This window comes from Crocuta crocuta, unplaced genomic scaffold (genome assembly GCF_008692635.1).
Source record: "Crocuta crocuta isolate KB4526 unplaced genomic scaffold, BGI_CrCroc_1.0 scaffold31, whole genome shotgun sequence".
In the NCBI taxonomy this organism is placed as follows: Eukaryota; Metazoa; Chordata; class Mammalia; order Carnivora; family Hyaenidae; genus Crocuta; species Crocuta crocuta.
In genome coordinates this window covers 11,699,612-11,723,607 of record NW_027528362.1, presented here as the reverse complement: position 1 = coordinate 11,723,607, position 23,996 = coordinate 11,699,612, and the positions used below count along the sequence as shown (strand labels likewise).

General features: G+C 41.3%; 1 protein-coding gene across 1 annotated transcript in view; it reads right to left on the bottom strand.

The window, feature by feature from the left end:
- The window catches only part of MYO16 (myosin XVI), a 461,549-nt gene that overhangs the window by 163,404 nt on the left and 274,149 nt on the right, over nt 1-23,996 (bottom strand). Inside the window, exons 21-22 of the mRNA XM_077754002.1 lie at nt 10,375-10,527; nt 6,567-6,767 (exon numbers count right to left, since the gene is read on the bottom strand). Coding sequence (XP_077610128.1) covers nt 6,567-6,767; nt 10,375-10,527 — 354 coding nt within the window. The remainder of the gene's footprint in view (nt 1-6,566; nt 6,768-10,374; nt 10,528-23,996) is intronic.

The window sequence follows — 23,996 nt, the reverse complement described above, 5'->3', positions numbered from 1 at the left end:
TTTTTAACCAATGAAAGACATTTTACCAGTAACTTAATTTGAGCAAGTCAATTGGGTCCCTAATACAGCCAGTTGGTGAGATGACCCAGGAAATAGTTTCTCTTCAATATCTGTTACTGAGGACTTCAAAATTTTGCCAAATACAGAGCTGCTCTTTCATGGAGAGACTTTCAGCTATTGTTGGGGAGATAGGACTCCTACTTGATGCAACATCTCAAGGTAATCATACGTGCCTCGACTTCTTGCCCAACACGGGACCTTCAGAACAGCTTTAGGAAGTTAACGGTTATCTTCTCTTTAATTCCAAACTCTATGAATGTGGCAACTGAGGGCTCAGTGTCCTCCTTCAAGTCCTGGCCATGGAGTCCCCATGTGCCCCGTGCATCTTCTCTACCACACCACGTGGATTCTATGACTACAGACCACAAACGCTTTAAGAATTTCATACACACCACAGTGGAGATGGGAACACACGTGATCCTCGAAATGGAAGGTGAACTATGGTATTGGGACCCACCACCCCATGGTGGGTTGACTAGTGTACCCTCAAGATTCATGTCCACCCAGAACCCCAGAATGTGACCTTACTTGGAAATAAGGTCTTTCAAAGGTGTAAGTACATAAGACGAAGTCACACTGGAGAGGGCGGGCCCTAAATCCAACGCCTGGTGTCTTTAAACAGGAGGAGAGGAGGCCATGCGAAGACAGAGGCAAAGACTGGAGGTGTGTTTACTAGCCAAGCCGTGTTGACTCCTGGCAGCCACCAGAAGCCAGGAGAGAAGCCTGAACAGATTTCTCTTGGATTCTGCAAAAGGAGCCAATCCTGCTGACACTTCATTTTGGCTTCTGGCCTGTGGAACCATGGGGATTCACTTCTGCTGCTTCAGGCCACGCAGTGTGTAGGACTTGGCTAAAGAACCCCCAGGAGACATGCATAGCTATTCAATCTTTGGTGCCTCTCTGAACTTCACCAAGGCTGACTTACCTCGAAAACTGACATAGCAACGTTTATACATGAGCTTGGGGTGAAAATGTCTCAGGAGCACTTTATAACCAGAAAATGCTATGCAAGCATCCACCATCCCTATTGATCAGGGAAGGGAGAGATCAATGACATTTGGATTAGGCCGAGAACTTGCTCCTAAGATGGATAAGGTTTGGAAAGATAGGAAAGGGGCATTTCAGGTGATGAAAACCACACGAGCAAACACAGAGGTGGAGGAAGGGAGGAGTCACTTCCTTTTTCTTTTTCTTTTTTTAATTTTTTAAAAAATATATTTCCGAGAGAGAGAGAGAGAGAGAGAGAGACAGCGTGAGCAGGGGAGGGTCAGAGAGAGAGGGAGACACAAAATTTGAAACAGGTTCCAGGTTCTGAGCTAGCTGTCAGCACAGAGCCTGACACGGGGCTTGAACCCACAAACCGTGGGATCATGACCTGAGCCGAGGTTGGAAGCTCAACCGACTGAGCCACCCAGGTGCCCCGGAGGGGTCACTTTCAAATGAATCAAATGTGGTAAAGAAGTTCCACAATGTTATGACTTAAAACTACTCCCCTTCTAAGCTGTGAATGTTGAGACAGTGGACACATGTATTCGTTTCCTGATGCCTTTGTAACCAATCGTCCCAAACCGGTTGGCTCGAAACAAGAGAAGTTTGGTCTTTCACAGATTTGGAGCCCGGAACTCTGGAATCGGGCATCTTTGCACTCCTGAGAGTCTAGGGGACACCCCTTCCCACCTTTTCTAGCTTCTCACGGCCCTGAAGTTCCCGGCCCTGTGTGGCATCTCTCCATTTCCTGTCCCCATATTTGCATGGCCTCCTTTCTCTCTCAAGTCTCTCTCTGCCTCATAAGCATACACGTCCTTGGATTTACGAGTTCCCCCAGATAATCCAGGTTAATCTCTTCACCTCAAGATCCTGAATTTCATTACATAAGCAAAGATCCTTTTTTTTTTTTTTCCAAATAAGATTCCATTCACGGATTCTAGGGATGAGCACATGGCCATATCTTTCGGGGGCTGCCATTCAGCCCACTGCAACATTGAAGGAAGAGAAGGAGGCTGAAATGCAGACACTTCATCTCAGGCAAGAACGGTATCACCAATTTGATTTGTATAAACCAGGCCACTCACATCAAGTGTCCCATCTGGGATCCAAAGACCATCACTTTGTTTACAATAAATTATCGCAATAAACAACTTTCAGACAAAGGCCTTATGAGCAGACAACAAAGGTCAGATAGGCAGGTATCATGTATTTTAGAACTATTACTTTGACCTGCATTTTCATTAATTTAATTTTTATTACTTCAGATTGCTTCAGCATCTCCTATTCACTTTTCTTACATTAAAATTTAGGACCTTCAAAATACTGTTTCCCATTAGAGTTAGTTCAGAATCACCTTAACGGAAATTCAAATTTCCTGAGAGCCAATGTCTTCTTCCAAATCATAATTCTTCTTTCTTTCGAGATTCTTAATTTTAAGAGCCAATAAAATTAGACACACTTCTGGATTTAATGCTTATCCATCATTTAAATCACCAGTGGAAATTTAAGAGCAACTCCTAAAACGGCTAATCCATATATGATTTAAAATTTGCTAAAACAAATAACAACAACAAAACCCCTCTGCCTTCTTTAGTGCAGATTCATGCTCATTAATGAGACCCTGTTAATATTTCATGCACAACCTCTTCCCATTTACTTTAAAATATTTCTGTAATGGAGATTGGAAAATACACCAGGCTCCTATGAGTAATGAAAAATTCAAATGTGTTTAGGAAAGATCTTCAGCTATAATTCAAATAACGTTGCTTAAATATTTCTAAAAGGACCTATGAGCCTCTGCTCCAAAGAAGAATCAGAAGCATGGCAGGGTCCCGTAGCTAAAGTAGAATGGTCAGATGGGTGAGTCTATCCTCGTGGGCTGGGTGTCAATATCATTACCAGCCATGATGATCATCCTTCTTGTGAGATGTGAGTCTCTACTAACAAAACCAGTAAGGCAGTCATGGAAAAGCAAGTAGTGATCAGAAAGATGCTATAACCCACCCATCTGGCCACAGAAGAGGCCACAAAGAAATCCAAGACCCCCAGAACCATTGAGCTCTTCCTTGGGATCGACTTTATCACCAAAGGGCTATTCAGACACGCTCATACTACTGTCTAAAATCAACCTTTCATGCTGTTTCTAAACCAATTAGCTCTTTGCTACGTCTCTTGATTTATAGAATGCAGAATATGCTGCTTTTCTTGAAAATGCAATAGCTCAAAATTGAGAACATGGAGCTACATCTGATGATTAGAATGGCATATGGCCATTGACATATTGCCACAAATTACATATAATCTATATATACATATACTGTAACATGTGAACAAGTCCTTAGGGAGTCCTTGGGCTCAGACTCATTAGGAGATCTCAGTGAAATGAAAGGCTTTTTGTTTTTTTTTTTTATAAAACCACAAAATTGACTCCAATTATGGAAAATCCTGCTTAAAACATAAAGGCACTTTTACAGAAAAATTCATAATTCCGTGGGGTTCGGCCTGGTGGCAGCTAATCAATTGACTTGCTCCACTTTGCTCTATTGCTATTGGAGCTCAATGAAATAATTGTATTTACTCAAACTATTCGTTGTTTACTCTCCAAATTTTTAAAACACAATTGAAACTGAAATTCTATTAAGTGCTCGTAGAATAATTTTTAGAAACACACATAAAATAATCAACAAAATATTATTCCAAAGCCTGGTGTCATTCAGTTTCATGCACTTGGTGTTTTTCAATCTGGAACATCTCCAAGATGCTATACAAACAGACTTTGGAGGCGGGTCAGGTATAGATGGACTTAAGATAGTTTCCACGGCACTTGGAAGAAAAAAGGAAAATGATTTTCCAAAATCACTGGTTATATCCTATTACGGTATTTCATTTGAAACTTATGAATTCAATAAAGGCCCAATAAGAAAATATATATTAGAGAATTCAAATACGGAACTAGGAGATTGCTATTGTTATAAAGAAAATTAGGGACACCTGGGTGCCTCAGTTTGTTGAGTATCTGACTTTTGACTTCAGCTCAGGTCACGATCCCAGGGTCGTGGGATCAAGCCCTGAGTCGAGCTCTGTGAACCTGCTTGGGATTCTTTCTCTCTCTCTCTCTCTCTCTCNTGTGTGTGTGTGTGTGTGTGTGTGTGTGTGTGTGTGTGTGTAAAATCTCAGTTCACCACACAGCGCCATGCTACTGCAACGTTTCCTTGGGCTCCTGGCCGCCGTCCCATTCAGGTGTATTTCCTACCGGTCCCAGTCCTTCTTTACTCTCAGTTTCCAGGATTCTCTCTCCTGCTACGTTTCTTCCTTCCCATGCTCTTCCTGAGTGAAACTTTCAAGATACACATTTCCAAAAATATGCCTAGGTTTCTAAAAACAACCAACCCCTTTAATTTTACTTGTTGCATCCTACAGAAATTGTTATTAAAAACCTCAAATTCAGAACAACCACGCTGACTATCCGGGCTGCCCCTTTGTGCTCCAGGGCTTCCCCTCGTGGTCGGCACTAGAACCATCCATGCATCAGCGCAGGGGAGAGACCTCTGTCATGTCAAGCGACGGCTCCTCCCCTGCTGTGGACATGTAGCCGGTCAGCGTCCCACCCTCCCCGAGAGAACAGCACCGGTGGAGCCTCTGCTATCGTCGGAGCGCAGTCCTTGCCTGAGCGTTTCCATCGCCCCCTTCCTTCCCCCGCAACCCGCCCCACATTGTGTCCTCCGTTGCCCTCTCTTCGTCCCCCACGCCGTCTGAAAGTATTTCGAGAGTTAACTCTGCCGTGAGGACAGAGTCCTGAGCAGTACGTGCATATTTTTTCATGATTTGGCTAAAAGCAGCCAATCTCTATAGACTGAACTGCACTTCTTGTACCATTTCCCAACTAGGGCGTGGGTGGACGCGGCAGGATGGCNCGGGGCCGTACTTCCTCTCTGTTTTGCCTGAGAAGCATGTCACGGAGCCTGGAGATCACTGGGCCCCGTCTCTCGGTCACCGGCTTCTTCCACGTCAAGTGTCAGGGGACGGGCACTTGACTGGTGGCGGTGATGGCGGCAACTGGAGGCTGTTCCTGTGGTGGCATCAGGGTCTCAGCTGGGCTGGAAGCTTCCTGATCGAAGACGAGGCCTCAGCCGTGCTGGAAACCCTTGTCCTGTGCTCTGGTTTTGAGTCGTTCTAGAAGGTCCAACGTAGCGTCCTGCCAGCTGTTTCCTACCCACACTGCTTTCCACTTGAGCGGCTCCGTGGATTCTGCCCCTCTGCCACCGAATCCTGGGGGACGCCCCTGCCCTTCTCTTCTGAGATTCCGTGTCTCTGCTGGAATACTTCTTCCTCTCAGCCTTACTGAGCTCTAACTCAGTAAGCTCTGGCCACCCCCAGAGGCCTGGGTCACATTTCCCTCCTCCAGGTGAGTATTTCTGCACTTCTTTAGGAGCCCAATGTTACTTCCTCTTCCAGGCTAGTGCACAACTTCGTTCCTATTACCAGTGTTATAATAAGCAAATTCTATCATAATTATTGGTTAATTTACCTTCTCCTTATTTGTGGAGAATGAGATGTTTGGGGGTGAGGAATATGGTTTATTCGTCTTCGGTTCGCTAATGCTCTGGGTTTGGCACACAGGAACGTCTCAGAAAAAACACTGACTGAAATGATCTGAAATATGCTGAGTGTGAGGCAGTGCCTGGAGTGTTCACCCTCTGATATACAAATTCTCTAAGGACCAGATGGAGGGAAACTGAGGGCTACAAATTCAAAGCTAGAATATAATCCCACAGATGGGGGCTGGATCAGAGGGGAGGGGATGTAGATTTAAGTATCAAGAGATGGCTGCAATGTGGCCTTGTGAAGAAGACAAGGAGGGTACTTCAAGCTTGAGCAGAAGCAGTGCAAGTGGGGAGGTGTGTAGAGTTAAGGAAACAGTGAGTAGATTGGAAAAAGTCCCCTAAACAGAGGTTTTGCACAGGAGGGTTGTGACAGAAGTCATGGCTCAAATGACTGGCATCAGCTCAGAGAAGCCTGGGATATTAGCCCAGCCTAAGGGGTGAGACTTTTCTAGACAGGTAAGGGGAAGTCCTTGAAGGTATGCAAGAAACAAGAGTGTTGGGGGTAACTCTCTTTACTAAGGGTGACGCGTGCCTTAACAAAAATAATATAACGCTAAAAGCTTGTGGAAGGTAAGTAAACTCAGAAAACCAATATTTGTTTGGATTAAGGAAAGGATCCCAAAGTTCAGGGAAGAGCTCTCTGTATTAAATCCAAGGTCCTTTTGCTCACATTATGTTATAATCTGGGGAACATTCCAGAAGGATCTGACCGCCTGCTTTATCATCCACCTTCCAAAGATGCAGAGCCCTCATCAGGTTAAAATAAAATAGCTTAGAAGAGGAAAATTGTGTGGGTTGTTCACCCGACTGCCATTCGTTGAAATAACAAACTCTAAAATATCTAGAACTTTAAAGCTTGTCCTCAAGACGTTCCATCCCTTACTGCATGTGATACATCGTGCTTCATTGACTTACCCTTCCTGCGTAGTGCATGATCGTGAACGCCGTGCCCTGGTCTTTGAGCGCAACATTACCGTTGCCATCCTTCATGGGGGAATAGACTGCATTTGTGTTTGAAGATTTTAGGAGACTTTGTAGCTTTTTGGGAAGATTCGTTTCCATCGACCAAATCATTTGACTTTCTTCATCCAATAAAGAGAGAAATCCAGATGGTTTCTGAAAATCAAGAAGAGATAGTATGTTTCATCTGTTACTCAATTTGATGATTTTGTTATTGTTCATGTATGCTCATTTGTATTTTCATTGTGTTCATATAAGCACTCAAAAAATGAATCCGTCTACTTTTAATACATATCTGTGTTTGCTCACTATCGTATCCTGGACACCTAGCAAAACTCTTGATGTAATGGAGGCCCTAAACAGTATTGATTGATTACGAATTGATGGATGATGAATACATAAAAGTAAAAAGTGTATTTTAATGTCATTAAAACACCGGAGTTATTTACAAGTATGTTCTCATCTCAGTAAGAAAAAGAAAATTTCTAACTAAAGGAGAGGGTTTTTTTTTTTTTTACCCATACCCCATATCTACCACTTCATAGTTAAGGTGGGTCAGCTAACTTATCCGAAAACAGAACCTATGATCGTGCTGAGTCATAAAATATTGTAGAAAACTCCATTCAGCAAGAACTAGAAGTGACTATAATATTAAGACCTAGAAAAAATAAAGACGGAAGCTGTAACTTGTAAAATTCAGATTAGAAGTCTGATAGCTAAAGTCATACATAAGGAACCACTTAAAATTAATTTCACGTGAAGGACAGGCTGTGTGAAAGAGTTCTTAAGCTCTGACAATTTGTTCCCCGTACACACAACGCCGTTGGGCCCGCACGGTTTACACATCAGGTGAATAGCTTTCACCCAGTGCTGTGCTGTTTATCTTTTCTTTCCTAGGAAAGTTTTCTGTTGACCTGTCAATTCTACCTTTAAAGATAAGGTAATTTATATTATTTATTTACCTTATTCTGTCATGTATTTTAATTTTTCACATCAACTCAGTGTGCTTTTGGAAATGTGAATCCCACAAAAATAATTCTTCTCAGGAAGTGAAGAGATCAATATTGACCCCTCTAGCGATTCAGTTTGCATTTTTACCTGAGGTCACCCAACCGTAGCATCACAGGCCTTCAAATTGTTATTTATGTGGCCAGTAGAAAGTTATTTCTTTGTAGCTGAAATATTCTAGTTGTCCTAAGCCTCTTGGAGTTGCCTATTCATGGTAAAGGAAATGCAAAGACTATATATAGATATCTGAGGGCTGCAAAAGTTGAGATGCTTCCAGAGCCACTGAGAGAAGAAAGTTTGAAAGTGGCAGCCATGAGGAGGCGTGGCGGGAGCTCACACACCAGGAGGAACCCTTGGGGAACCCTTTGGCAACTAAAGCACCATCTATGGAACGAGCAGACGGATAGCCTCCCCGGAAAGAAGGAGAAGGAAGAACCGATTAAGCGAGAAAGAGCCCTGGGAAGGAACTAGGAAGGCGCACCAGATGCAAGTCCCACCTCAGCGAACTCTCTAGGTCACTAAGACCTTGAGAGACCTTTATTACCAAAAGAAAACTGTTTCAGATAAGGAGATCTAGAGAAGGAAGTCCACCGTGTGGTACATCGCAAGATTCTCAGAGAGCCCGAGACCCCAGAAAGAGCCAGAGATGACAAAAATATATAGGTACACAAAGTGGATGGATAGACACCTTGCAAGAAAAGTCAACACGAACTTGGCAGAGGACTGGTCCTGCCCGGAATGTACTAAAAGACCAGAGATTCTTCATTTCAATTTATTTGCTGAAGAGTAAGATGTTGATATGGAAGATGAGAAGCTGCTTCTTTTCCTATGCATTTGGGCATCACTCCACGATGCACTTCCACGTGCTGTTACACGTCCACCACCCCACTCGCCTCCCCCCACCATGAGTCCATACAGACACCCAGTGGAAGGGTACATGGTTGGTTAAGGATGTTGCAAGTGCATCCATATTTCACGGGCAGTGAAAGACCTTTTCTTTGGAGGCTAGAATTTAAAGCTTTAATGGCTGTTTCAGCAACTCAAAGTCAAGGCCTCAAGGAGTATAAGGGAAAGGATCAATTCCCAAAGAACCAGACGACTCTACTACAAAGCAAGATGATATTTTCCAAGGATGAGATGGCTGGATACCAAGATAATTTGTATTGTCTCCCAAAATTTGAAAATTTGTACATGTTATGTTTTCTGAACATTTAATATAAAGCCATGAAAGAATGGTGGTAATCAAATTTATAGACTTGGAAACTTGCTGAAGTGTCTAAAGAAGAAAACAGAACATGGAGAAAAATCCATAAAAATGACCCTCGGTTCCTTCAGAAGTGAGGGTTCATGACAGACTGAGTAGTTCTACCAAAGTATGTACCGTTTCACCTCAACAACAGAAGGGTCTAGCACATTCTGTGGTAAATGTGTGGTAACATGAGTTAGACATGTGGAGAGTTGGGTAAGAATCTGGACCCACCCCCATGCTTCATGTACATAAGGCAAATATATGTTTGTTGAAGTATGAATATGGCCTATGCAAAAATTACAGAGATTTGTGAGAAGTAGAGGATTATGGGTACTAGGAAGGAAACAATAAGCTTCCTTGGTATTGTAGGGTACGCTTGTCTGCCACACAGAGCTGCGTATTTGTAGGTAAACACCCAAGTTTCACCCTATACTTGCTATTCAACTTCATTTTTGTGGGCATCAAAGAGAAGTAGCATTCAGAAACATCCACTCTCACTTCCAAGTCATTCTGATGAGGGTCCTCCTATTGAAATAATCACCCCACCGTGAAATCTCAAGGATAGTCACTGAAGAGATAGAATTAACGTCATGCGGCTGACCACTGGTGAGCAGTCAAGGGTACAGCAGGGAGAATGAGGGTGAAGGGCATCTGTAGCCTCTCATACACAGTTCACTATATGTTACTCTTTGTTTGAAGACACTCTTTAACCTTACATGGACATGGACATGTACTACATGGGTCATGATGAGGGAGGGTCTTCTGGAGGAAGAGAGCTTCTTCTATAATTAAAAAAAAAAGAATTTTTTTGACAAGTTGGTAACAGCAATGAGAATATTTTACATATTAGTTACACGTATCAATTCAGAAGTCTCTGTTTATAGAAAATAAAAAGTAGAAAATTACATCTTACGCTCTTCAGTAGGCGAGGGGTGTCAGTTTTAAACAATATTTGAGTATCTTGGAGATATTATAGATGTATATAATATCTTCCTATATTAGGAGGTAAGATACGGTAGGTTTTTGTTTTTACGACAGAGATCTCGAGGCAGAGACCAACCCCTGCATAGGTCTTAAGATTATGTGGATGTATACTTTTTCCTCCAATGGTTTTGCATATTTCAACTTAGAATCTTTGAAGATAGGCTAAAAGGGTTCTATTGAATTTGTTCCATGACCTTGTTAGTCTTAGAACTGTTTTATGAAATACTAATTTGCACATTGAGCGTTTGTAACAGTGACACAGGAGAGTTTTGGTGACACAGCCAAGGCTGAATATCTTCCTAACAATACGGTCTGGTATTTCTAGTCTTTTCAATAAATTGAGAACCTTTCAAATGCCTCTTCAGGTAAAGCTAACCTGTGCTCCTCATTTGACTGAAAAAATGTAAATATAATGAAGCCTCATATAGAAAGAGATCTCAAAAATAAGGCCCACTGAAAGAAAATTCTTTGTCTCCAGTATATTTAAATCCCATAAAGTATCTAATTATATTATATGAATACCTGGAAAAAAAAATCCAAAACTCCAGTCTGGTTACCAGGAGAATAAGCTGTTTCCATGGTAACTCCCTCTTGTACACATTCCATTTGCTCCTGTAGAAAAAGCACTTCACTGATGTAGTGGTGCGTCTTCTCATTGGTCATGTTGACACAAAGCTATTGTGGAGAGAAAGAAAACAATTCACAAGACAATTATGGCCATGCAGATCCACTCCTTCTGTGACCATTTCAGATTGGCGGCAGACGGACTCAAGAACGTTCCACACCGGTCAGTCTATTGAGATAAAGTATTACAGTATTGCTTGAGAAGCCAAAGTAGAGAGGTTCACTCGATATTGTTGACTTCATATGGTCTGATTATTCCATTGTGAACATGTTAAAAACAACAAAGAGTGTAATTTACAACATTAACTAACAAATTGGGGGGTTAAAATATATTTGGGTATTTAAAAAAATTCCACGAGGAAATCATATCTGGCCTCTAGTCAGCAACTGAGGATAAAAGTTGGGTTTACCAGGAAAGCCCAGAGAGTGACATCTCCGGCCCCCTCATTTCTGTTCCGTGCCAAAAATGGCCAAGAGAACGTGCATCTCCTTCAGAAAGAACTTCTCTAAGCATTGTTGCAGAAACTGGTTTCTTTATCAGAAAAAAATTTTAAAATCCTCCATCAAGTTTTCTGTCCATCAGGAAACAAATATGTTACTTCTTAATCTGAAAAATTATCTTAAAATACTAAAAATAAATAAAATACCCCAAATCTAACAAAAACAAAGTCTTACTTCCTCTCTAGGCTATCCTGTCACTTCTCTGCTTTCTTTTATAAGAAGAAAACCTCCAAAGAGTTGTCTTTCCTTACAATCTCAAATTCTTCTCCTGACCCCACTGTTGAAGCTCCTCCAATAAACTTTTGCTTCCAGTGTTCCACCAGAACCACTTTGGTGGAACTGGCAACGACGTGTGCATTCCAAAATCCACACGTCAATACTTGAACACAATCCACGTGTGTTCAATACTTGGTGTTCATTTTCCTTGACCTCCCAGTGATAACTCACAGGGATTCTTATGTGTCTGCTGTCTTTCAGGACACCAAGGGCTTGTGGCCTCCTGCCCCCTGGGCCATGGCTTCTCTACCTCCTTTTATATCTCCACCCGGAGTGGCCCAAGGCTCAGTCTTCTCTGTCTACACCCACATCCTTCATGAGTTCTTTCAGTTTCACAGACCATGCGCATGTGAGCAACTATATTACACCAGATAATACTCAGAAATCACTTCAAAATATTTAGAATTGAGTAAGTCATTGAAAATAATTACAGATAAACAATTTACATAAGTCAAAGTAACTGGGTAAAAAAGCTTTTAAGAGAAAATCAAGGCTGCCTGGAGGGCTCAGTCAGCTGAGCCCTCAGTCTGACTTTGGCTCAGGTCACGGTCTCACGGTTCACAAGTTCGAGCCCCACGTCGGGCTCTGTGCTGACAGCTCAGAGCCGGGGGCCTGCTTTAGATTCTGTGTCTCCCTCTCTCTCTTCCCTCCCCCATGTACTCTCTCTCTTTCCCAAAAATAAAAAACACTAAAAAATTTTTTCAAATTAAAAAAAAAAGAAAATCAAATCTCATCTTCAAAGAAAATAATATCGAGGATTATATTTAATATGAATGTGCTATAGTTATATAATGAAAATGCCAAAGATTTTATAAGCCATACAGACTGAAATAGTCACTGGAGAAAGAAAGACCACCCTGGGGCCCTCTTTGCACATACCCACATTCTTCTGCAAGTCTGGTATCATCATGACACCTGCTAAGTGGGAACTCCTCCTAAATATCCCTGTCCCTCTACTGGGAGCTCATGGCTTCTCTCCTGGACATATAAGAACAACCCTTATGTTCCAGCTCCCAATCAGCAGGCCAAGCCACCTTTGCAAATGACTAACACCAAGAATTCTTTAATTCTCCATATGGGTGTCTACGCCTGCACATAAAGGTGTGGCTATTCACGAATTAAGAACAACCTAAGGATAGGGGCGCCTGGGTATGCCTCAGTTGGCTGAATGTCTGACTCTTGATTTCAGCTCAGGTCATGAACACATGGTCATGAGATCGAGTCCCGAGTTGAGCTCCACGCTGACCAGGGCCTGCTTAAGATTCTCTCTCTCCCTCTCTGCCCCTCCCTGACTCATGCTCTCCCATTTTCTCTTTCTCTCTCTTTCTCAAAAAAAAAAAAAAAAAAAGACGAACATGAACACAGAAAAGAAAAAGCCATTTTCTCACAAATACAGCTATTGGGGAGGATGCAAGTTTATGGGATGCTCTAGACACGCAATCTCAGAGGAAGGTGTTTCAGCAAGAAACAAGCCAATCAGTGCAGGGCATTGGTCAGAACACAGAGTTTGTCCTGAGGCTGATGCTTTGCTGCCGGGTTCGCTTCCTTACTTCTTACCAGGACCAGAATTTCGTGGGTAGACACAGCTCAAACATCTTCAGGGACAGGGGACGCGGTGGCAAGACTGTAGGCGTGCGGCTACGCTGACCAAAGCGTGTTTGGAGAGCTGAAAATGTGGAGGCTCAGACCTAATCTAGTCCAACTATTTCAACGATGAATGCTCCTTGACATTCTGTTGTAAATGTACCAGGTGGAGAACAATCGATACAGAAATATACCAAATAAAACATTTAACTAATAAAAATCATACTAACGGTAAGATCTAAATACCATGTATCGACGCTCACAGAATAACAAAAGCAATTCCTATTAGCTCCAGGTCAGAAAACAACAGTCCAGACCCCTGTGCTGTTTCCAGGAGCTTTCCTAGCATCACCCACTTCACAGTAAAAAAAAAAAAAAAAAAAAAAAANCCCCCCCCCCCCCCAGAAAAAAAAAAAAAAAAAAAAAAAAAAAAAAAATTGTTTTTGTGAATTTGGCCATCAGATAAATGTCTTTAAGCTGAAAACGCTATTGAATTCTATTACAAAATACAATATGTTAAAAATAAAATAACCACGCCACACACCACTGCTGTGTTGGGAATTACTTTAAAACCTAAAGAACCAGAGACCAAGTTTAAACTCAGACTTGCCCTTTCCATCCCCTTCTTCCTCCCCCCACCCCAGCCACAGTCTCTGGGATTTCTCGAATTTCCTCCCTTCTATCTGATTTGGCCAGTAGTTGCTAGGGCTTCTCCTGTCTGTGCCTTGATAACTGAGTCCATGAGATACAGGCAAGGTTGGAAGTTCTTTATATTTAAAGTACAAGTACCTTACATAAACTAGCACTGTCACCCATCAATTCTCTGAATATTAAAAAAAAAATTACAACCACGGTCACTTCAGGGGACAACATACCACATAAGACATCTCACATTACAGGCTTGGTTGTTAAGGGAAAAACAACTCAAATAAGGACGCAAGCCTACAAGGTCAGCACAGTATTGTTGGCAAAGGGACAGACGGGACTCATTATTTAAATTCCATGTGAAAAATGCCTCCTTCCTGACGCAGCCTAGCACACGCTTCTGCTTGTGGTCCTCCGTCAAAACGGAGACGAGCCGACCACACTCTGTGCTTTTCTTACCCTCCAGCATACAAATCTCCAGAAGTGATGCTGGGAACACGAACCTTTCTCTGACATTGCATAGCATCTGTCCACAGGAGTGGCCCCACTGGGAAAGTCATACATTGACGCGTCTCTCTCCTTTTACCAACAGCGAGAAACAGAAATCTCTAAAAACTTGTTAGAGAAGAAAAAGGGAAACTCTAAAAATGATTTCACTTTGTTTAAAAAAAATATTTTGAGAGGTCCCCCCAATCTAATAATGTGTTATATACTGCTGTAATGTTGAGGTAATGTTGTTACTGAAGATGAATAAATGCTATCAAAGATTATTAAAATTTGAAATATTTGCAGTAAATGAGCAGAAAATAAATAACTCCGTTATGGAATGAAAGCACTGGAAAATATTCTCTTTAATTATATGATCTACACAATTGTAATGTTTCAAACTTTTTGATGTTAACACAGACGTTGAATCATTTAAGAAGAGACAGATAGGTTCTATGTCTCAGCAGTCTGATCTTATGCCAAAGAAGCGGCTTAAAAGTGGAGGTGTGCCTAAATGCAATATATTTTAGGAAATGGATTGCTCAGGAAACAAATATTGAAGCCATAAAAAAAATAAGATGATGTCTGTTACCGTGTGAAATGGTAAAAAGAAGTCTGATAGAGGATTTCAAAATAAGAACATCAGTGGCCACTTCTCTCTTGTGCAAGAAATACCCAAATGATATGACGTTTCCCTTTCCCCTCATTTTGAGACCCTCTATTGCAAATACTTAGATGTGGATGTGTCAAGCGCACGGAAGAGAATTCTCTTATCATTCTGCAATCATGACAGACTGCATGCAGGTCTGCGGTTCCAAAAATTCCTTTTGATGACGGTCTAAATCCTCACGCCCTTGGCTGTCCCGTAGCCGATGATCTCTCTATATCCCTGCCTGTTTTCACGGACTTAATCTTTTATAATACGAATGGATATTTCACTTGCTATCATTTAACTAATATTTTATTGAACTGGGTATTGGCTTCGCTGAGTTGGTCCAGTGTTCCTGTCCAAAGGGCGATACCAGGTCGGAATGGGGTCAAAGCCACGGTAAAGCTGGGGAGAGCTGGAGGGTGTCAGAGTACGTACAACCCTGCCCTCCTTATTTCGTCCCCAGGAAAGGCCGAGAGCAGCCTGCCGCACGTTAGCTAACAGAAAACGGATCTGGCCAGTGCTTTTGGCTGCAACTCAATTTCTCACTCTCCTGGTCAAGACGATTCATAAAGCACCCAGCTTCCGTACGCGGCTTCCGCATCTTGAAGCTGTGGTGTCAGATGACGTTCTGTGACACAGGGTGGTCCCAACAGTAAATCTGAACCTTTTATTGCACATCATCCTCTTTGTCTTTGGGGGTGGGGAAGAAGTCATTTATTAAAATCCCATAGGGAAAATTCCAGCTTGACGTGTAAAACTGAGTAGATACTGGGGAGTGACTTTTGACTTGGAGCCTTTATTACAGGGGTGCTTTCTGAACTGGAATATATTTGTCTAACAGAGGAGAACAAGGCTTAGCACTGGGGACACACACAGTCCAAGGCAGAATGGTTTTCAAACTCACTTTGAAGTAATGTGGACAAGATAGTTTTTTCGTTAAAAACAGTTTGCCTGTCCCTATGCCACACTGCTTAAAGCACTGTTTGAGCCAAAGCTAAAATACAAAAGAATTGCTGTAACATGAACTTCAAAACTGCCAGCAAGCAGAGTTCAAGGTGCTAATGTGAACATAGCAGCCTATGTCAGGTACCTAGTTGAAAACTGAAAAAAAAAAAAAAGTGTCCTACTGACCAAATGGTGGTCCCAGTCCTGGCCAGCCTGCTTCTTCCGGATTTATCTTCACTAAACTGTCTCTGTTGTGTGTACATGTGCGAGTGCATATTAAACACAATGGGAGAACGACACTGTGGAAGATTTTTTTTATAGGCAAATTAGTTTACATATCCGTCTGCATCAGTAATTGAGAATATGATTGTCTTCAATGCAAAGCAATCATTTTTACTTTTTGACTTCATCCATCAGAATCGTAAGTGGGTCCCATTAACTCTCCGGGTATTCCTTAGAGCAGCCTGGATGTGAATGAAGGTGAGTATTGATAGATGGAAATGAGCAATTATTAAGTACTGCTTAATTAGCACACACCCTTCTCTGATTAAAATACAGCCTTTGTACGTTAAGTGCCGTTGCTGCCTGGTTTGATGATAAAAATTATGCCCCCCTTGAAAACACTCTTTGGTAACAGAACATTATTGCTTATCCAGATGGCCTATCATTTGTATTAATGACAAACTTAATTTCTTGAGTAAATTTTCACCAACTGTTCTCCCTTTATTTTTATTACTCAGTGAAATATCTCTGAAGCAAAAATATAATAGAGCATGACATTTACATCACAGAATTAAAGTAGGTGGTTAATTAAAGCTGACTCCAGTTGAAGGCAGAGCCTCAGGCATTAGACAGCAATTCACATGCCTCAGGCGCACTGGACCTGACCGGGAGCTTTTATAAAATGCTGATGTCTGGGCCTGACCCCAAGCCAATTAAGTCAGAGTGAGGCTGGGTATATTTTAAAAGCGTTCCAGGTGACTTTAGTATGCAGACATGACGAACACACTGAAAGAGGAGAGCACGGAGCATTCACTATCTATTAACTGACTTGTTCATCAATTAGCATAGATGCGAATACATAATACATTTGTGGAATGTCGTTAGATTGTACAGGAACGATGTTAGATTTCAGATATTCTGCATTTTCTGCATGTGCTTCACAGAACACTAATTGAATAAAATGTCAATCTGTATTATCTAAAAAAACACTAAATCAGAACCCCGTCAGAGAAACCTTGAGTTAAGCTAAGTTAATGGGCTGCTCTGCAGGACTTCTCAAGGCCTTCAGTGCCGGGTGTACTGGGAATCTCTACCTTCCTTTTTGGAAGAATGCCTCGGGGCTTTCCAGATCGCTATATGTTCTTTCCCCAACAAACCCATCATTTCTGATGTTGACACATTATCTATAAAACAGCAGGTGCAGGGGCTGGTGAGGGAAGAGCCTGTCTCTGATTTGTTTCAGCTTTTAAATTCTGTAATTTATTTTGCCTTCTTTGAATGTCCTGTTATTACAGGGCCCTTTCTTCTCTCTGCCCTTGTTTGGGGAGGCCTGTTTACTCTCTCAGCTCCATCTGTCTCAACCTGACGGACAGATGACAGCGGCTCGGCCAGCACCAATGTCACGTAAATCCCGGGGTGTAGAGTGTCATGCAGACGCCGTGTGCTGGGCCCCTTCCCCCAGGAGCCTCGGGCGGCAGGTAGGAGCCGGGCGCCCACCCACACCCGCCCCCGCTGCCACCGCGCTGGCTTCACTGGAATTGCCTGGTTTTCACCCCTTCCAGACACCCCGGCTGGCTGTTCCTCTCTGGTGGACTAGTCTTTCTTGACCCAAACCTCCTTCCTTGCCAACTCTGGCTGCCCTCTGAGATTTCAAAATCAAACTCTGCAGACAAGGTTTTAAGCAAATGGAGGCAGAAGTTACTTCACAGGCATAAAAAACATAGTTTTTATACAGGCAAAACACACGCTCTCTCCCAACATTTCTTTTGAGTGACTCTCTTACTTAGAGCAACACAGCTCGTGTGGTGTGTGTGTATATATATATGTGTATATATATATGTATACATATATACACACACACACATATATACATATATATGCACATATACACATATATACACACACATATATAATTCAATATTTTAATGGGCCTAATTCATACCTGTATTCTCCTTTAATAGCAATGGTTACCATTCTGGGATTTGAGCAATGGACTGAAGGGGTCAGCCAATGATAAGCCTAGAGGCTAAACCATATTCTACTTAATAATCTCCTAACATGACAACTGGAAAATATAAGTGATAGGAAAAAATATTTTTAGGTATTTTGCATGATACCTTGTCCATAAAATATACCCTTCTGTTGACAGAAGGTATTGGAAACATAATTTCTGGTAAAATTTCTCATATTTTAAACCTTCAGGCACTATACTTTTCATCACTTTTCAGCAAAACGTGTGTGTGTGTGTGTGTGTGTGTGTGTGTTTAGCAACATATCTCAGCTTAATCAATACATTTTCTCTTTTCAGGGTGCCTGGGGGGCTCAGTCAAGCGTCCAACTCTTGATTTAAGCTGAGGTCATGATCTCATGGTTTGTGAGCTCGAGCCCCACATCAGGCTCTGTGCTGACAGTGCAGAGCCTGCTTGGGATTTTCTCTCACTGAGGGCTCTTTCCCAAGAGTTAGAGATCACACAGGAAAAGCAGCTAGCTCACAGTGGGGGCCCGAGAACTTGTTATTCATTATCAGCAGAAAAGCAAATGACTCTACATTGTCGGGTAGCACATCTGGGTATTCTATCTAAACAGCTACTGTTGTAAATTTAAGCATTTTCTTGGTTAGTCATCACTAAAAAATCCTCAATTCATGCTTGTCTAGAGGGACCTGACGTATATTTTCAAATCCATTCATTCTTCTCACTATGTTCTGCAGCATCTCCTTTTAATCACGCTGGAATCCTACAATAAAGAAGACATGCCTGCATTCTCTAAACTATGTATGCATATTAAAAGGATTTGGAGAAATACTCCACTATGGGGACAAAGGATAGCAAATAAAATTTATTAAAAGGTTCTTGGTTTGGTTCATTCCCAGCACCTCCACCAAAAAAAAAAAAAAAAAAAACCCTCCAAAAAAACCCCCCAAAAAACCCTAAAAACAAACAAACCCAAACAAACGAAAACAAACAAAAATAGACAAGTTTCTTCTTTCTACATTTAATAGAGTAAATAATGTCTCCTAAGAGACATACAAATGTACTCCTGAGCAAGGAGTAGTTTAGGAAATGTGTACCAATACTACACACTTAAGTCTAGCCTCAAAGAACTTTTGGAGCTGGAAACAGCATAGATCATGAAGCCCGAATTCAGAGGCACATGCTGTGACCTTCTAGGAGTTACTTAAATTATCTGAGCTTTGCTTCCCTTCATGCTAAAATGGTGATATTATTTAAGTGAGAGGTTTGGAGGGGACTCTGTCATTAGATGCACTACAGTTCACACAATGAAAATTGCTTTTCCCTGACTCATTTTGTTTCCTCAAAATAGCTTTTCTAAAACTGTTATCTGAAGAAGACTTTTTTTTTTCTTTCATAGTTTATTGTCAAGTTGGTTTCCATAGAACACCCAGTGCTCATCCCCACAAGTGCCCTCCTCCATGCCCATCATCCCCCTTCCCCTCCCCCCCACCCCATCAGCCTTCAGTTTGTTCTCAGCATTCCAGAGTCTCTCATGGTTTGCCTCCCTCCTTCTCTCCCAACTATTTTTCCCTTTCTTCTCCCCCACAGTCCTCCATTAAGTTCCTCCTAATCCTCCTATAAGTGCAAACATATGGTATCTGTCCTTCTCTGCCTGACTTATTTCGCTCAGCATAACACCCTCAAGTTCCATCCACGTTGCTACACAGGCCAGATTTCATTCTTTCTCATTGCCATGGAGTATTCCATGGTATAGATAAACCACATCTTCTTGATCCAAGAAGACTTATTTTTTTAAGATTTACTTTATATTTATTTATTTTAAGTAGGCTCCATGTCCAACATGGAGGGGCCTGAACTCACGACTCTGAGATGAAAAGTTGCATGCTTATGGACCGAGCCAGCTGGGCGCCCCTCTAACGACTTCTCACCATACTGGTTTTTTTTTTTTTTTAAAGTATAACCCATTTTTATTGCAAGAAGTACATTAAAATAGCATCTCATTATTTAATTACTGGTTGCTTTTCCAAATAAACTGAGTGGCACTATATGAGGGTTCTGCTAGGTAAAGAAACTAAATTTTCTTAAACTGTGCTGTATCAATAGCTTGGTGAGTCGCTGAAATGATTCTGGAGACTCAATATCCTAAAGCAGAACATGGTTTAAGACAGAGTTGGATATTTAATGTATGTATGATTTTGGAATCTAAATGTGATGCAACTGAACGATAAAATACGTTTTGTTTTCATGGATCCATTGAGCGGTAAGCAGATCAATATTGAAAGCTAACAGCTGTCAGAACATTCAACATGATGACAATTACATGGGTCCCGTCATACTTGGAGCCAAAATAGCAATGTGTTACTCATGAAGGCTTCCCAGTCTTTCCCCCGTGGTGTCCGAGTAGAATGGGCCCTTCTTCCATTGCATCCTACTGACTACACCAAACGCCTGCACATTTCTTAGCGTTTGGAACAGGACCCAGAACTTTGTACAGGGCCAGCAATGTTGAACGAACTGTAAACTTCCCTGACACACGTGAGCCAGAAAAACAGATCCTTGAAGGTACCACTAACATTCAGTCACAGAGCAGAAATTGTAACACCCACAGGGATCCCATCTGTAAAACGGGATTCTCCACGTAAAGGGTGATGATTTTATCTTGTATCATTTCTAGGGCACTGATTTCACAACTAAGGATTTTATGGAATTTTTTTTTGAGGTTTAGGTTGCCAAACTATATAATCTCCTTTCATAAAATTTTAGACGTCACGGTATCTGGCTTTTTCCAAAGTCTGTAAACACTTAGCCCAAGCCTGACTGGATTATTGTTCATCTGGACTTTCCAGTAAATCTCCCCTTTTAGAAAAGAGCTTGTAAGCAGGGAAACGTTTCAAATCTTTGACAACTCTTCTGAAATCAGCTTAGATGGAGGCTGACACAAAAATAGGTCATATATCGTAATTTTATCTTCTGCAACCGAAGCTTTAAGTTTCAACAAACGTATTCTCTCTTCAAATTCCCTATATTCTTACAGGAGGTTGTTGCTATGCGATTTTACTAGGCTCTATAGCTGTAAGTGTTTCATTATATATAGCTGCATGTTTTGAGTGTAGTGGGAAATTTAGGAAAATTATTGAATGTTAAATTGTTGGTTTCCACAGCTTTGTTCTTTGTGCCGTTGGTAAAGATCTGTAGCATGTAGAGCTTTGCAATACCATGTGTTGGGTGTGGAAATATTCTAGCATTGATTAAAGTAATATATATATGATCACAAAATATTCTCATGTATTAAAATAGTATATTATGGACAGTTTTAAGTGTATTCAACAGTGAACACCATAATGAACCCCATCTGCCACGAATAAACCTGAAGAATTAGCAATAATTACCAACTCATGGCCAATTCTGCTTTATCCATTTTTCTATTACCCTCAAAAGTAGACCCATTTAAAGTAATTCTCAGGGCGCCTGGATGGCTCAGTAGGTCAGGTGTCTGAGTTAGGCTCAGGTCACGATCTCACAGTTCGTGGGTTCAAGCCCTGCATCGGGTTCTGTGCCGACAGCTCAGAGCCTGGAGCCTGCTTTGGATTCCTTGAATTCCATGTCTGTCTCTCTCTCTGCCTCTCCCCCACTCTCTCTTTCAAAAATAAACATTAAAAAATTAAAAATAATAAAGTAATTCTCAGACACCATGTCATTTAATTGGCAAGGATTTTAGTATAATTCTCTAAGATATAAGAACTTAAGAAACATCCACAGTACCTTTATCACACATAATTTCTATCAATAATAATTCCTTTATCTCGTCAACTATCCAGATTTTACATTATATTAGTTAACTGGTAAACTTTAGACTTAGTTAAACAAATAAGGGTCCACATACCGTCCATACGTTTAACTGACTTCTATGTCTCTTATGTCTCTCTGAATCTGTAGGCTACTTGCCTTCTTCCACATTTTTACCCTTGCATTTTTATAGGTGCAAGAAATCAGGTCATTGGCTCTGCGTGGTTCCCCGCACGCTGGACTCTGGGGAGCGTATCCGCATGGCGTGTTTCATCATGTTCCTCGGTCCCTAGTCCCCGTTGATTAGTGCTTGGCTCGGGAAATGTCATCACATTAAGGTTTCCTCTCTTCCTTCCCCTCCCCCCTCCTTCCCCTTCCCGTTCTTGGCAAGAACACTTGACAGGCATCTTGCGTGTGTGTCTTTCTGCAGCGTTCGCACCCACCGCAACGCCCTGCCCTGATGCACTCCTGCTCGGAGCTGCAGAGCGGAGCTGATCTAACTCGGCAATCTGTGGCCGAGTGACGTGTCCTGGAGCCGCTCCGGCCTCTGTGTGTCAGTCGGCTGAGGCCAGACCAGCCTCTCTAGACATCGCGCCCGTCCGGCTAAGCATCCAGCAGGTCTGTCTACCTGCTTCCGTGTAATCGTGTGGCTTCAGGAGCCCTCTGCCGATCCCTCCTTGGGCGATCTACTTCATTTTGGCATTTTGTCTTCCTTTCCGTCCTGCCCCGACACGCTACTTTGAAACCACATAAGAGTTACCGGTTTTGCATGTCCGTGTTGGCCAGTGGCTTCTCTACCAAGTTCTCTCACTGTCTCTGCTGAGGCTTTCGTTCACTCTCCTCCCGTTTCCAAACATACAATCGCATCTGGAAATAGACAGATTGTTGCCCCCGTCTTCCACTTTCCACGGTCAGAAAGGAGACTGCTTTCCCCTCTCTTTGTCTTGTTCACATGCTGCATACTGGGCATTCCGCACTGGGGATGGACTGGCTGCGTGGTGTGGAAGAGTTGGCTAGAGCCGCTTCTTCCTCAGGGTGTTAGGAGGGATTTTTACAGAGCAAGAGAGAAATGCCACATGATGAAGGAGATGAGGGTTTATAAAATTCAGCTATTACATCACAGAGAGTGAGCTGGTAATAATGTAATTATTTAAATAATGAGGGAGGTAGATTCAGAGCCTCCTGAATTCTACACTTTGGGACTCCAGTTATTTAGTATGACTTCCTTCTACTGAAGCATAAAACTACCGCTGAGTTTTTATATATATTATACCACATGTATAATTATATATAATATATATAATATAATATATATAATTATACATATGATTTATATTATAAAATATAAATATATATAATTATATATAATTTTGCATATATATAGTATATAGTATAATATATATAGTATATATTATATACTATATATAATATATATAGTATAATATCTATATTGTAATATATGCTACATAAATATATAAATGGATCATCATGTAGGATGTAGTTTTATATATATTATATAAATGATATTTTTTAATTCTACATATGGTTTCTATTATAATATATAAAATAGTTCTAATAGAAATGATTCATTAAAAGCCAAAGAAACCAGGATTAGCATTTTCTACTAACCGAAATAAATTCTTATCAAAAGAACCACAAAGGCCATCTTTTAGAGCTACTTGGGGACACTGAGGTTGGAGGTGCTGAGGTTTTGAAATGCTTTTTAGCATCTCCTCCAACTGTCCCTGTTCTAAACATTTGTCAAGCTTCTTGTAGAAGAACAAATAACATACATCCATTTATTCCTGAGCAAGAAAACTGCTAGGAGATCCCCTCGGAAGATGTTTTCTTTTGAATTTATTCTTAAGATTTCAATTGAAAACATATTTGCCAAGCTTCTGTTATATACAAAACGCTGTGCCAGACACAGTTGCAATGCCGCAGGAGCTGACATTCTAGCAAATTGCTGATAGATGGGTCAAAAAGCTCAAAAGAGAATAAAATACTTAGAAAGGCACTACTATTCTTCTGGGTTTGATTCTGAACACAATATTGATTTGTTAAACATTTTGTTGAAAGTTTGCAATGGAATATAAAATGAGGACGTTCACGTTGTCTTAGCAACTCAAGAGTCTAGAATGTGGCATTCAAACCAAAGCATTTAATACAAGTTCACATGCAGATTTAGAAATCTGCTAAATCCACTGTAAGACGAGATTTGGAATCATCACAAAGAAAATAAGTCTATTCTGAATGGCTTCTAGTTACAATTGTATACCACAACCCAACAAACCTTAGAAAAAGGTACATTTTTTTCCAAAGGAAAAAAATACTATTTTCCTAACTTAAATCTAAGAATTGGTTTTGAGATTTTGCCCAGACTAAAACTACCTTGTGCTATTTAATAGAGACTCATTCTTTAGATCTGAAAACATGCCATGTCTTGT